This window comes from Procambarus clarkii, chromosome 14 (genome assembly GCF_040958095.1).
Source record: "Procambarus clarkii isolate CNS0578487 chromosome 14, FALCON_Pclarkii_2.0, whole genome shotgun sequence".
Taxonomy (NCBI): Eukaryota; Metazoa; Arthropoda; class Malacostraca; order Decapoda; family Cambaridae; genus Procambarus; species Procambarus clarkii.
The window spans coordinates 8,810,243-8,826,810 of record NC_091163.1 but is presented as its reverse complement, the minus strand read 5'-3'; the positions used below and the strand labels follow the sequence as shown (position 1 = coordinate 8,826,810).

Here is a 16,568-nt window from a genome sequence, read left to right as displayed (position 1 = left end):
TTCCTTTATAAAGGCGTAATTCGCATTTCTTTGTTATTCATTTAATTCTTATTGTCACGTTAAATTTTCAATGCGACTGTGGTGGGTGTCTAAATTATCGAAGAGCCGCGATATCACATACCTTTATTCACCATATTTCCCTTCACTGGTCTCGGCATCTTTCTCTCTGGCATTCTTTCTAAGATCAGATATTATGTATCTCGCCCTGCCCTGGTGACGCTCTATTACACTCTCATTATCTCAATTATGGTATTTGTGCTTGGAGTTTTACTACACAAAATCATTTACGTCCTCCAATACTCAACACAAAGCTGCTATTAGAACAGTATCTAACTCTGGCCCCAGACAGCACTCGGTACCCTTACTCAAATCTTTGAATATGTTAGATATTAAGTCACTGCACATCCTCTCATGTGTACTCAGTATATTTAAAACTCTGAACTGCAATGCCAATCCTGACCTTAAAAGCTTCCTAGAAGGTTGTAATAGAACCCATGGGCATCACATCAGAAACAAATACCTATTTGATATTCCAAAAGTGCGACTTAACCAAACTAGAAATACTCTACAAATCAAGGGACCCAGAATGTGGAATGACCTCCCCAATCATGTCAAAGGCTGTACCTCTCTCAACCAGTTTAAAAGTAAAATTAAGTACTACCTAATTAACTCCGTGTAACCTAACTTACCCCCCCCCCCTAAATGTCAACCCATGTCTTCCTATTTAAAACAATGCTGTTTGTTGACCAACTTGTACAATTGCTGATTTCTGTCATGTCCCCCCCCCCCATTTTTTTTATTTTTTTTTCAACACAATTTATACTTTAATCCCAGTTACTATTAAGTTTTAGTATAAGTGTTTTTCCCCCACACCTTGCCAAAAACGCTATGTGTATTAGTGGCTTTAGGTTTTGTATGTACTAGCTCTCTATAAAGCCAACATTATGTTTGTAACTCATCCTTTATGTATGTACTTTTCCTGAATAAATAAATAAATTAATTAATTTAATTTAATTTACTGTGTTCAAACCCAAATTAACCTTATAAGTTGTTCCTAACCTAATATAAAGTAAATTAACCTTGCCTTCGAACTGGCTCTTAACCTAATCTAACTTAATCAAAATTAAAATGTATAACCTATTCCTAATCTAGTCTTCAATCTAGCTAACCAAATATATCCTAGCTTTCTAATTTCCTCCTTGCCTGACAATGCTCTTCTAGATAATGCCTAACTAAATAGAGTTTGCTATAAACTTAAACCAACCTAAATTAGCCTCATAATTTGTACTTTACTAACCATCTTCTACCCTAACCTTAAAACGTTTCCTAACCTAACTTTTTCCCAATCTAACATAGCCTTATAAATAAAAAAATTGTAACCTTCCGTTCTTTTAATCTAGTTCAACTTTCTAACTTTCTCCAAACCTAACTTAACAGTGACTTGCTCCAAACAGAGCTTATTATCATAACCTTTTAACTTATTCCTAACTCGGGCTTACTAACTCAATTTTCTAAGTTGCTCTTAACCTAAGCTTGCTAACTTAACCGTCTAACTTGCCCATAACATAAGTACAGTATACTAGTTTAACCTTCTTACTTGCTCCTAACCTAACCTTTTAATAACCTGTTCCTAACCCCAAACCATTAATATAACTGCTTTTGAATTAAGTATGCTAACTTAACTTTCTAACTTGTTCTTAGCCTAACATTCTAACTTGCTCCTAACCTATCCCAACTTTATAACGTTTCTAAATCTAGCTCATTAGTATAAACTTCTAATTGCTCTTAACCCAAGTTCGCTAACTCAACCTAACTTGCTCAAATCCTACCCTTCAAACTTGCTCTTAGCCTAGCCTTCAAGCTTGTCCCCTAACCTAACTTAACCCTTTTATAGCTTGTTCCTAACAATAGGTCACAAATTTAACATAACTTGCTTTAAATTTGTTTAGTAATTTAACCTAAAGCGTTCTTAACCAAAATTTACTAACTTACCTTATAACTTGCTCCCTAAGTTTACCTGAATTTCCCTAGTAGCCATTAATAGCCTCGGACGAGGACAGAAAGCCGGCGGCTTGTCAAAGGTCCCCCATTAGTCCCGATAATGTTATTTAGCTGGATTTTGGCATTCAGAAGTATTTTGGCATTTACAGCCTTGGCGGGTAGGCGGTTCCAGGGGTTTATAACCTTGTGGGTGAAAAAGAATCTGCTACTTTATGTCCTACATGATTGTGGCGTGTTGAGCTTGAAATCGTTCCTGCTTGTTTGTGTTACAGCTGACCTTTTGAAGAAGTTATCTGGCTTAATATCTTCCAAATTGTTCAGTTTTTTAAAAGTTACGATGAGATCAGCACTGATATGTCTGGTTTGCAGCCCCATGGCCCTCAAGTATTCTGGTATAAGTCAACTTAGCTCTAGAATTATTTTTCTAATTTACTCTTAACCTGACTTTCTAACTTGTACCTAACCTAAACTAACCTTAGCAATATGGATAAAAACGGTCACCGACTTCTTCAAGAGTAATTAATACAAGATGTATATACACCGAGAATTGGTGGGTAGTCTATGCCTCTTGGTGTGTATATATATTCTTTACACACAAACAGAAATTAAGCACGCCCTATATACACATATCCCCTGTTAGGTAGTCTACAGTGTTTACAAAATCTTTCAGTGCTAACCTAATCACTCCTAAACAAGTGTAAGCAAACATACGTTGAGGATTCCTCTTAACCAAAATGCGTGAGAGAGTGAGAGAGATTATTAATATTATACTTTATTACAATATTATATATATATTATACTTTATACTATACTATACTATACTATACTATACTATACTATACTATACTATACTATACTATACTATGTATAATAATATTATACTTTCACTAACAATTTTGTTAAGGATTACACAGTTTGAGACAAGAGCTAGCTAGCTAGCTAATGATATTAGCATATAGAGTACACTTACAAGTCTTGGATGCATTATATGATGATATCCTCAACAAAACAAAAAGGTAACTGCAGAACTTCATAAAACCTAATCATAAGCTTCGGGATTTGTAGATCAGTGTTTAACGGTAATCCGGAAGTAATAATAATAATTCAGCTAATGCCATCTGTCGGCAGAAAAGAACACCATCAATCAATAGTAGCCATAAGATACAGCTTATGCCATCTGTTGACATCAAATTACACTATTAACACGCCACCACACAAAATACAACTAACGCCATCTAGTGCGTCGCCCATGCACTAACAATAGCTGAACAGCAACCCATAAGGCGGCGGGTTGTTGTGCTGAAGCAACAATTCCTGAGCTTGCATATTATTGGTAGATATTCTTTGTTGACATTCACCACAACAGCCAATCACAGGAAGGGATCAGCTAAAGGCTCCAGCCACTTAATAAATCATCTTTATTCAGCCCGCCAGCCCTGCTTATGACATTCTGCTTCAACTTTAATCTACCCAAAAAGTGGTGTTAATTATTTAAAAGTGTAAATAAAGTGATAATTAAATATTGTAAGATATAACAAGTGTTACAGAAAACTGGCCTGGCTACCTAACTTGTGACGTCATCAGTGAGGGTTGCCTCACAGGAATAACAGATGATATGATACTCCGCCCTCTTATTAGACTAAATTGTTCAGTTAGTTGGAGATCTCTGTCAGGTATAGAACAAAGAGGTTGTCGTGCAGAAGGACGTATTTCTTACTTTGCATTTTATTCACATAAAGTGTGTTGACATTCCTTCCAACAGCCAATCACAGGAAAGTATTTGCTAAAGCTCCGCCTCCTTATTACAGGATCGTTCAGTACACAGATCTAGCTTATGACTTTCTGTTTAATCTCTTGATATACAAAATATGAATTTTTCGATTACTATGATAATTAATTTTGTAACTAGCTCATCAAGATTGTAACTTGCTTAGCTAAATGAAATGTGGGGTTCAGTCCCTGAGCCCATTATGTGCCTCTGTAACCCTTTCCACTACCGCCCACAGGATGGGTATGGGGTGCATAATAAATGAACTAAACTAACTATGATAATTAAAAATATGAGATATAAAAGTTGTTACATAAAATGGGTAAATTATGCCATTAAATTCTCTTATCTGATATAAATAGAAATGTAGATCAATTTATTTCAATTCAGCCAAAATAAATGAACAAAACTAACAAATAAAGTGGTACAAACCATGTGGAATAAATACAAGTCAACCTCCGTTATATAAACACTGATTTTAATGTAGATATTTTGATATGATAACCATAACATAAAGATGTTAAGGGAGGAAAACTTTTTTATTCATTAAATTGAATAAAGACAAATTAAAGAACATAACTTACATATTATTTGAAGACACTCACAAATTATAAGATAATGTGACTATTTTATTCAAATTCTTAACTTATTATCAACGTCTATTGCCTCGCTATTGGTCATTTTTGACTTGGAAGACGAGAACAGCAGCGAACACAAGCCAGCTCATATGTAGATACGAAAGGGTTCGTGTATACAAAATTTTCAGCAAATGAACTGTCTTTCCCCCCCTCCCGTCCCATCCCACATCCTTATCCTGATCCCTTCCAAGTGCTATATAGTCGTAATGGCTTGGCGCTTTCCCCCCCTGATAGTTCCCTTCCCTTCCCTTGTGTGTGTGTACCGAACTGACAGTATCCAAAACGTTTATGTACGAATCGAATAGTCCCCGTATGCGATCCGTCTTCTGTAAGTGATTCGTATCCTCGCCACCACCAGTTTTCTCTTTCACAACAGAAAACGGAGATTCTCGTGGGTATACCCCAAGGTGGCGTTCTCGGCCCCACAATATTTAATGTTTTGAGGCATACATTAATAAGCATTCTTATTCAAGCTGAAGCAGCTGTGATATGCTATACAGCCCAGTATTTTTATTATTTGGGTTTCAAACTGTTAGAGAACAACACTGGCGTTTGCAAACTGATCAAATGGCTGTAAAATTAGCAGTCCCCGTGGTATAGTGGTAAGACACACACTTGGCGTTTCGCAAGCGATTTGTCCTGGGTTCGTATCCTGGCAAGGGGAATATTTACTGGGCGTCAGTCCCTAACTGTAGCCTCTGTTTACCCAACAGTAAAATGAGTACCTGGTTGTTACACGATTTGGCGGGTCGTATTCCGGGGAAAATTACGATTAAGGACTTGTTATTTATGGTGATTTATGAGTTTGGTCCAGCAGACTATTGCTTGGAGCGGCCCGTAGACATAAGATAAGAAAACCTAGATGGTAACCTCTATATTTTTCTTAAAGAAGTTCCCTTTCTTACGACAATATTTATTATATTTGCTGGGAGGATATTGATCAGCCGTGGACCTCTAATGTTCATACAGTGTTCACTGATTGTACGTCTAGCATATCTTCAATCTTCTCAGGAGGCCAAGAATTGTCGTACTAGAAAATGGTAGCGGCTCACGAAATTGACATACTGTTCCGTTTTCTGCTTTGGGTTCTCTGGTAGGTTAGGATAAGGGCACTTTATTACAAGTTTGTTGATAACAGGCTTTCTGGGCCTGTACCCGGGCCCGGGTACAGGCCCAGAAAGGTCCCGGGTACAGGCCCAGAAAGGGCCCGGGTACAGGCCCAGAAAGGGCCCGGGTACAGGCCCAGAAAAGGCCCGGGTACAGGCCCAGAAAGGGCCCGGGTACAGGCCCAGAAACAATTCACTGGGCAAACTCTGCTATGACGGTGGAAACTCTCCACTTGAATGAAGTCAGTAAGGTTAAAGAAACACGCTCTTGTATGAAAAAATAAACTATATTAATAATATAACTAAATGTAAGAGCAAAGAAGTTTAAATCAACCTCACTATAACACTTAACACCCTCCATACAGTCCTCAGCTTCTGATTCCTTTAATGAACACCGCTCATCACATGTATTTATAATCTCTATTTGCTTGGCAGTTTCTTTTGATAATTACTTATTACTTACACATTCAACCGCCCTTCGCAGTTTTAACTGTACTACCACGGGAGACATCTCCTGTCACGCAGGTTGCAGTCGCACCTCCACAGAGCTCCAGTATCAGCTCTTGATACTGGTAATGGCTCAAAAGGGCCACCACTTACGGGCTATTCATGCCCGTGCCACCTTTTGGGTGGCTTAATCTTCATCAATCAATCAACTGTACTACGAATTAAAGTTCCACAACAAAGCTGGTACTACAGTTATACGCTTTCAAACCTTAATTCTGAGAAGGATTGGGCTTCGAATTTCATAACAGCGCTGGTCGCTGGGGCTTGATAACCAACCCTTTCTCCTGAAGTAGAATTTAGAAATGTATTCGCCATGCCAGTATGCCCAAAATTCCTTTACTTTGGCACTAGACTATACAGTATATTGTATTTGATATTTCAAGCACTGAGTCAAAATTTTAAACTCAGCGGTCCAAATATTCGTCAACTGAATACCCAAAGAGATCGAAATCCAATTTGTATCGTTGGTAGAGCAACCAAATTTGTCTCTTGGTTAAGCTTCTGTAGTATTTAGAGCGTGTTGCAGATGATTCGGCTGGTGAATTCCTCAAATTTCTCCACTCGTAAACATTCTGAATCTCCTTCAAGTTGGCAATGTGTGCCAGAAACTGCTCATCGGTAGCCATCGTCTCCAATTTGACAATAACTTGGTAGTCTGAAGCACATACGCCACACTGCACCCAATACGGAGTCCAGCACACTACCTGGGAAAAGACAATTGTTCATATTATATATATATATATATATATATATATATATATATATATATATATATATATATATATAATATATATAATATATATATATATATATATATATATATATAATATATATAATATATATATATATATATATATATATATATATATATTATATATATATATATATATATATATATATATATATATATATATATATATATTATATATATATATATATATATATTATATATATATATATATATATATATATATATATATATATATATATATATATATATATATATATATATCCCTGGAAGATGAGGAATATATATACACACCTGTAATACTACATTTGTTTGTCAAGTGTAGGTAATTCACACACTTTCTGTGTTCACTGTATGGTTGAGTTGGTCAATTTATTTTGTATTTTACTTATATCAATTTCTAAGATATTAAGACATTCAAAAACACGTCTGAATAACTCACATTTGTGTCCCAATCCTTAGCAGTCTTGAAGTTCTTGGTGGTGTCAATAATGTAGTACACAAACTCTGAGAACGTGGGTGTGGCTAAGGTAATGTTGCTGTCTCTTGGACGATACTTGCTTATAATAGCTTGTTGGAGATCCTTGAAGTAGGGTGTGAAGGGACGAGGCTCCTCCCGCTCAATCTTGTCTCTGAATGCAGACAATAACCTATGGCCACAATCTAGTATTAGTACATATTTGAGTTCCTGCGATATAAATATCTATGATAAAATATACACAAGGAAACCTTAAAATAATTATAGGTCGTCGACATTGTTTCTCAGTGACTTAAATTACCATATCTGTCAACATTTTGGAAGGGGGGATGGGAGAATTAGCCTAGCATTCATCGGACTTGATTAAATTTTGACTGTCCTAGGACCGACCCTGGGGGTACCCCAAATGTCCAATCAATCCTCCTGTTTTGGTAGTACTTATATTATAGTAACGATGAGGACCATAGTATATATACCAACGTACAACGAAATTAGAAAGTAGAAATCTGAACTATTGAGTTGGACAAACCAGAAAGCTATTTTTTACTTATGCTTCTTTTACAAACTAAACTAACCTAACCTAACCTCCCTAGGCCGACCTGCATGAAGCGAAACCGTCGCTCTTCCATCCAGCCCAAGTAGGTGGGCTAAGAAGATACGAGTGAATGAGAAATATGGAAGATTAAAAACCATGAAAGGGACGAAAATTAAGAGAATGAAAACAGTGCATTAAGGCCAAAAGGAAAATCAGGAGGAAGGCGAGAAGATATAATAACAAATGAGGAGGGATAAGAATGGTGAACATTTGGAAATAAGATAGAGAACAATGACCATTGACAAATAAGTAAAAAAAAAAATGCCGATAGGAAACAGGAAGAGTGGATAGTGTGAAAAAAAAACAGATAAGGTGAATCATTAACGAATAAGGTTAGAACAATGGATGTGTGAACTATGGGTTCACCATAGCCCGTGCTACTTGGAACTTTTGTTCCCAGTAGCTGAATCTAAAACAACAACAGATATGTGATAAGAGGTGAATTAAAAGAAGCAACATTAAAAAAACACAACATGAAGAACACATTTAGATAACAAAATAACACAAATAATAGTCACACAACAATAACAAACAAGAACGTACCTGGCGAATGGATGGCGGACGACGATGAAGCGTATAGCGTCTTGGAAGACATGTTTTTTCTCTTGACTCTCCTTGGGTTCAATGTACTCCTTAAACACGCGTCGATGACCGCCTCCATAGCGTGGCTGAGAGTGTATATTGTCCTGTTACTTTTAAAAGCACTACGATCACCTTCTGTGGTTGTTCAATAAATCTCTGAACTGTATGTTTGACAAATCTTTCACCCTGTCCATGGAGGACAGAAGAAAATGTATATATGCTGGTTAGCATTGTAAATGTGTGGCCACGTCTGTGGTAGAAAATAATAATAAACAAAAAAACAAACTTTTAGACTACCCCCAGAAGTGACAACTATTAATGAAAACAATCACAAGATACTGCAGTTTTCTGAAGTAAAAAACGAATAATGGACCAATTACAACACTTTAATTTGGAACATTATTTGATCTATGGTAGGAGGTAATGTTGAGTTGTGTAAGGATCAAATATACAGTGATTATAATGCATCTTTCCTCACTGTAAAGTATGCTTAGCAATATAAATTTCATTCCAATATTTAGTGTATTTTGTATAATTACAAGAATTACCTGTACTTTATTATTTGATATACATTAAAGTTATTTACTAGTTTTTAATGTTTTTGCATTGTCGGTACCAGGAAGCCTGATAAGCTTAACAAGGTCCCTTTACCCAACGACTTAGGTTCCCCAGAATGAGAACCCACAATATATATATATATACAGAATATGTGTTTCCTTACCAGATATTTCCGCTGCTCTCTGGTATGTGGGTCATAATGGTCGAGCTCCGGTACGTGGTCATTGATGTGGCGGAGGCGAAGGAAGTACACCATCCATGTAGTTGAGGCTACCTGCACCCGCCCGGGGATGGAAAACATGAAAATAATGTTTGAGGACTTGCAAGTTTTGACGACACAAGCTGTTGTTTTTTTCCCACTAACACTTAATCACACATACACCTACAAATACAACACTGATATTTCTGTTGAGCACACACTAGAAGGTGAAGGGACGACGACGTTTCGGTCCGTCCTGGACCATTCTCAAGCCGATTGTGAATGACAATTTCACAATCGACTTGAGAATGGTCCAGGACGGACCGAAACGTCGTCGTCCCATCAATTTCTAGTGTGTGGTCTGGTCAACATACTTCAGCCACGTTAATGTGACTCCTTGTCTGCACTGATATTTCTGGGTAAACCACTTTTTGTCCTTCCTTCACCTATTATGTACCTGTGTGACCCTCTCCAGGCAATCCGTCCTCCTAATAGAACGTCGCATTTTGACGTATATTCTACCTAAGGCCAAAAATTGTCGTACTAGAAAACGGTAGCAGTTCGCGAAATTGGCATACTGTCCCGTTTTCTGTTTTGGGTCTTCTGGTAGGTTAGGAAAAGGGTACTTTAGTCCGACAGTTTTTTTTTACTTCGTGACCATAGAGGCTACCTACACCTTACAATATTTTCTCATGCCTTCTTTACTTGCCCTTTTTAGAAACTATCTAAACATGAGGGGGGAGGGGAAGGGGGTAAATTGGGGGAGTCTACGACCTATTGCCCAGTTAAGTGGCAAGTCATACAGGTACTGGAACCAGTTATCATTTAGCTTCAAGTGCAACTTTTTTATTTATGTGGGTGTACGTGTTGTGTGTAATTACCTAAGTTTAATTACAGGATGAGAGCTACGCTCGTAGTGTCCCGTCTTCCCAGTACTCTATGTTGTATAACGTTTTGAAACTACTGACGGTTTTGGCCTCCACCACCTTCTCACTTGTGTAATGTTGCCTCTGTTGTTAACGTGACCAAGCGAGCGCAACGAGGAGGTAACGGGAGAATATGAACTCCTTGACTAGCCTGTGAAGCTCTTTCTTAGGCCAAAGGGAGAGAGAAAGACTAAGTATTCCATCCTCTTAGGATAAACAATATGGCCATTGTAGGACATAGTGTTTTTCCCTCAGGTTTGACTCTTCATGTTTAGGAGTCGAACCCATACTGTAAACCTAACCTAATGATTAGATATCTGTGCTTATACGGCAAATACTCTTCAAGATTAACTCAAACTATTGTTCAGTATCGCAACCTCCGCACTGCAACTGTAAACACATTAGACAAAAGCCTAATGTCTCCCAGTTATCAAGTACTGTCATTCGCGAGGCTTTTGTTTGGAAAATTTTCCAGTATTTTGACTAATTTTCTACATATTCCTCGTCTCCATTTACAGAGTTCCATATTATCAACAACTTGCCAACCACATCCTGAGCAAATGAGAGATGTTCGTTAATTGCCACATCATTTATAAGAACTATTGTATATACACAAAAGACTGATGATCTTGCCCAAAATGACACTAAATTGTAGTACAGTACCTTCATGTTGGAACACTCCAACAAAAGCATATCAGGTGTCTAGGGCATTAGATGACCAGAGACGTCCAAGTGGAGAGTTACACCCTACCGTACATTATACAAAGGTAATATATAAGAGGAGAGTCTCAGGTATTCTCCAAAATGTTTACAAACAAAAGTAACTAACCTTGTATATTGGGCAGTAAATGACAGGAGGTGTTCGGGATGTGTCCCACACGAAGCGCAGATACTGGCGCACTGATAATTCAGGGTGCTTAGAGCAGGTTTGGGCCAGTAGGTTAACGCGCTTCGTTTGCTCCACTAGTTGCTCATTTATCAACTGCTCAATCTGGTAAGTAGAGGATTTCATTGTTACAGGAACACACTTGTCCGGTACGGTATATGTACAAAAGCTAAACATACTAGAGGTACACGAGCAGAGGTTTTATGGTTATTGGCTAGAAAAGGCTAATTCCCACACAACCATTTGAAGCCTTACCCTACTTGTTTTTTTTCAGAACACAATCCGCTATTTACTTTACAACCAGATCCTCAATTACTGCTGGGTGAACAGTAAAATAACGACTCTCAATATACACAGAAATCCCAATAACGTGATGCATTAATGAACAAATGTGTAAACCCTGGTTTGTCTCTCAGAGAGGCTGCAGGATCCAGTAAGTTCAGTAGAACTTCAGTTTCAACTCATTTTTAACCTTGTCGTAGCTCAGTCGATTAAGGCAGCGTCTGGGATGCTCTCAGACGTAGGTTCAAATCCTCGACACGGCCCTTGTGGATTTGTTCTTTAACGACTCGAAAGTCATTCTATTTGATGGGCCGTTCTCGCAGGCTGAGTCAAGCTGGTGAGACGCTGCCTACCACAATGCGGTGTAGTGATTTCTTCGACTTGCCACGTCGGAGAATATAATATGGTCCTCGTCATTACTATAAATACTACCAAAGCAGGAGGATGGGCTGCAATATATATCCAGGCTGATAATGTTAATGATTGAATCTTACATGGATTCGAACCGACAGCTAACCTAAAAAAAATATAAAATTTCGGTTTTGAACCAAGGTAATCATTATAATTCCTACTTAGTACAATAGTGAATATACATTGGTCAAAGTTAAATATCACACGTACTAATAAAAAAAGCTGCAGTTTTTACGTAATACCCAAAAAATTGATTATACTAATTATATACGAAATTCAAAACGATGATTTTGAATAAATTAGATCATGGGAACAAGTCATAATCCAATGAGGAAAACTTTCACAAATGCTTATTTTTTGTCTTTATTAAATAATATACAATATAAAGATAATTTATGCCGTCTTCCCTACCAATTTAACCTGAAATGACATGTACTGGTAGTGAGCACATTGTACCACTTCACACGCATACACACTTTTAGCATTAACACACGGACTGCGACTGGTTGAGATATGTTTCCTGCTTCAGTCAATGGATTCGAACCTACATTTATCCTAATAATAGGATACCTAATCCTATTATTTGATATTATGGATATGACTCTACAACTATTTACTTTCGGGTCCTCTACTGCTGATGGGTGGACAAGTACGCGCAAAGAACTTCTTTGTGATCTTTATACCGATATTTAGCAGTAAACAGGTACTTGGGATGGGCCCATCGATCCCTCGATCGTCGTCGCCCTCAATCAACAACAACCATAGATACTTGGGAGATGGGTATGCATCCTGCAACGGGAGACATCTCCCGTCACGCAGGTTGCAGTCGCACCTCCACAGATCACCAGTATCAGCTCTTGATACTGGTAATGGCTCAAAAGGGCCACCACTTACGGGCTATTCATGCCCGTGTCACCTTTTGGGTGGCTTAATCTTCTTCAATCAATCAATGCATCCTGGATTGTGGATTCTGTTGTGGATTGCATCCTGGGGAACGTCAGACGGTGCTACAGGGGGCACCTCGATTACCCTATCAGGCTTCCTGACCCCGACAAAAGGCAATAAAATAATGATGTGCATGCCATTTTCCCATACAAAACGCACATAATATATGCTTCCGTAATTATATAAGTTATTATATAGTATTATAATCTTAAACAGCTGACAATATTCATCGATCCTACCCAACACCCACTTTATTAAACATCCAAAATAGGAAACTTTTTATTCGCAAAAGAATGATACGGAATCTTAATGACTTTTTTTCATATTCTTTGTTTATCGAAAGGTAAGCGTGAATTCCAACAACATTTATTTTCTAGAAATTTGCGAGTTTCTAGCACCTATAATGTGCTGGAATGGACTGAAAAGAATGAGTGTTAATGAAGATTGGCAACACCAGGGTGCGACCTAACGGGACGCCAGCCGTCAACAGGAACCGGTTTACTGGGTACAAAACACAAACACACACACACACACACACACACACACGCTGACTGGACAGTACACTGGACACGTCATCCTGTGGGCCCGGGTTCGATTCCCGGCGTCGGCGAGAAACAATGGGCAGAGTTTCTTTCACCTTGATGCTTCTGTTACCTAGCAGTAAATAGGTACCTGGGAGTTAGCCAGCTGTCATGGTAAATAGCAGTAAACCTGGGAGTTAGACAGCTGCTTCCGGGGGATGTGTGTGTGTGTACTCACCTAGCTGTACTCACGTAGTTGTGCTTGCGGGGGTTGAGCTCTAGCTCTTTGGTACCGCCTCTCAACTGTCAATCAAAGGTTACAGAAGCACTAATTGCCTTTGAAACTGAACTCCCAAATGTGACATGTAACTGTTAATCTGCCTCCAGAAAACACTGTGTTGCTCCAGCTGTCTTATATATTACTTATATATAGCTCCTAAATAACTTGCCACGTGTATTTTAAGGATTCTTTCGTAGACAATCCAGACTAATTTTCCAAGATTGAACTATACAAAAGCTTAAGCAAATAACCGCTAATATAGCGAATTTATCAATAAATCTGAACATAATTAAATGAGTAATAAGCTAAACACAGACCCAATTAGGTTCAAATTTAGGTTTACATTTTAAATTGGTGCTATACACTTTTAGGTGGTGAAAGTAAGGTGACCGTATTGTGATGACGATCACACACAAGGAGAGACCTTGTACAGCATTAATGATGGCCACGCTTCCAAACTGAACGCTCCACCTTATTTTACTCTGAACACTAATACTGCCCTAAGCAGACTCCATTCATACATATTTGTACATTTATAATTACGTCGGGTTACACAGCTAGCGTAATCGTTCTCAAATAAGGTCTGCAATGTATGAGGAATATCCGGATCAAACTAATAGCTTATTCAAGGCACATACAACAGTGAGTTGACCTACACATTGTAGCTCAGTAACAGGCCATCTCTGCACAATTCAGCTGGTAGCTCAGTAACAAGCCATCTCTGCACAATGCAGCTGGTAGCTCAGCAACAGGCCGTCTCTGCACAATGCAGCTAGTGGCTCATTAATAGGCTCTCTATGCAAAATGTCGAATATTTGCGTAGGTTCATTGCTGTCTATCTCGGATTATATTTGTCTTTATATCTGTTTAAGGGGTTTTAACTGAAATCATCTACATACTACCACTAGCCTACTTACGTTGTTGAAGATTGAGAGGCGACGGTAGCCTATTTATTACTGGCAATAGAACAATAGTTTAATGTTATTAATAAATACAAGCGAAGTTGGGAGAAGAGTAAGGTAAGGAAAGTGATCGGAGTAATGAAAGCGGTGGTTACAAAGAATTCAAGATAGGATGAGATGCAGTAAGATGCAGGCTAACTCTCGGGTACCTCTTAGATGAACAGAGGCATCAGGAGTATATACATCTGGAACCATTTATTGTTTCGAACCCGGGATCCCCGATTCTTAGTACTCCTGTACTAAGATCACTGTACTACCAGAAGAGCCATTCAAAATTAACAGGAAACATTGATTTAGCGCCGAAATAATGAACAAGGGAAATGAAATTGAAGGAGATATAATAGAGGTTCACTACACTGATAATTTTTCAAAGTATATATAACAGGAGGCAATTATAGAAGATCTGAAGTCATGACATCAAATAAGACAAATAAAAGGCTGGGGGGCCCAAGAGCTGAAGTTCAACGCTTCAAAAAATCCAGTTAAATGCTCTCGACTTTACTTGTCATTACTACTACTAAATTGTACTGAAACCATTACCACACCTGAGGATCCTCTTGGCGGCGCGCTAGGCTTGTGAGACTCTTGCCGTAGGAAGGACTTAGAACCACAGGCCAGAAGGGGTCGTTGGGGTCTGGGGCGAACCACTTCCTGCAGGGGTACACATCTTTGGTTGTGTGGGTGTGACCTTTCCGCTTCCTTTTGCTGTAGGTACAGTTACTGATGCTGGGGAAATCCACCTGTCCAGGGCCTCCAGGGGTTTCAAAGTTCTCAGCTGTTTCTTGGGTAGCGGGGCTCCAAGACGGGTCTGGATCGGAATTTGCTGCATCACTTAATTGTACCTTTGTGTAGCGGAGCACTGTGGTGTTCGTGGAGTGGTCGGTGGGTCCTATGGTATGTATGGTGGGTTCCTTGGGATGTGTCGGTGGCATTTTGGGTTGGGTTGTGGTCTCCTTGGGATGTGTTGTGGGCTTCTTGGGATGTATTGTGGTCTCCTTGGGATATGTTGTGGGTTTCTTAGAATGTGCTGTTGGTGTCTTGGGATGTGTTGTGGACTCTTGAGGATGTGTTGTGGACTCCTGAGGATGTGTTGTGGGCTCCTTGGGATATGTGGTGGGCGCTGTGGGAGGTGCTGTCTGCTCCTTTACAATGGGTTCCGTGGGATGTGTCGTGATCTCCAAGGACTTGCCAGAGTCCTCGTCCTCCCAGGTCAAGAAGAGACTTTCAACACTGTTATTTTTATGTGGGGAGTGAGTGCCGTTCAAGAATTGCTGTAATCTGGTTGCAACCGTCATCTTGTAATCAGAAAGAAGTTCATTGGCGTTTAAATGGACATACACTATTGCAGTGAACGTTATAAGTGCCAGTAGAATCTTAAAACGCTTACTTAACATTTTTTATATTAATAAAAAGAGGAAATTATAATTTTTCTTTTCAAATACTACCAGTGGTACAGTATGCCTAAAGTCCGCATTAACATATTATGTTACAATTATATTTCACTTGGTAAATAAAATCATCCCCATCTTAAAAGAGAATCCTAAGATGCACAAACAAGGAATGACACTGGATGAGGAATGCACTCAGACGAGGACCGGCACTTGGACGAGATATGACACCCGGACAAGGAATGCCACTTGGAAGAGGAATGGCACCCCGATATGACACTTGGACGAGGAATGACAATGGAGCGAGGAGCACCAGGGGAGGAAATAACCAACACGGGAGCGTCTGGGTAGAGAGACTGACAAGCCGCAGGTCTTGAAGCTCCTCGATCGCTGCTGCTGGTGTTGCCACTCTCCACATTCTCACACTCACGCGCTAAACCATTATGTAACTTCCTTGTCCAGTCTTCGCGGAGAGCCATAATTCGTCTTCGTAGTGTTCATATAGCAAGTTAATTACTTTTGCTACGATGCAAGGATAATTGTAAAATTAGATGTTAATTATTTTAAAGAGGGTTATTGTTGCAGGAATAAGTACCCGGCCCCCCCCCCATTGTTCTTTTTTTCCTGTTTCGTCCCCAAAAGTTGCTTTTAAACGAAACAACTCGGGGTATTTTATCAGTGTTCAGTTAGTCGACCGACTTTAAATCCAATTAAATGTTGTTTCATTTGATAATTTGTTCAGTTATACAAACAATATGATGATGCCCCATAGAGGTGATATGTACTT

General features: G+C 38.8%; 1 protein-coding gene across 1 annotated transcript; it reads right to left on the bottom strand.

The window, feature by feature from the left end:
• Positions 1 to 5,781: 5,781 nt before the first annotated feature.
• On the bottom strand, positions 5,782 to 16,311 carry LOC123771849 (carbohydrate sulfotransferase 10). The gene is made up of 6 exons (XM_045764574.2): positions 14,939 to 16,311; positions 10,936 to 11,097; positions 9,145 to 9,255; positions 8,385 to 8,509; positions 7,211 to 7,418; positions 5,782 to 6,724 (listed from the first exon to the last, which is right to left on the bottom strand). Exons 1-6 carry the CDS (start codon positions 15,785 to 15,787, stop codon positions 6,425 to 6,427), a joined length of 1,755 nt encoding a protein of 584 aa, XP_045620530.2. The 5' UTR covers positions 15,788 to 16,311; the 3' UTR covers positions 5,782 to 6,424.
• Positions 16,312 to 16,568: the final 257 nt, after the last annotated feature.

Coding starts and splice junctions, on each gene's coding strand:
- LOC123771849 (XM_045764574.2), bottom strand. CDS start 15,787: ATGTTAAGTAAGCGTTTTAAGATTCTACTGGCACTTATAACGTTCACT. Junction 9,256..10,935: donor TTTACTGCCCAATATACAAG/GTTAGTTACTTT, acceptor GGGCGGGTGCAG/GTAGCCTCAACTACATGGAT. Junction 7,419..8,384: donor GTCCGCCATCCATTCGCCAG/GTACGTTCTTGT, acceptor TTGTGGCCATAG/GTTATTGTCTGCATTCAGAG.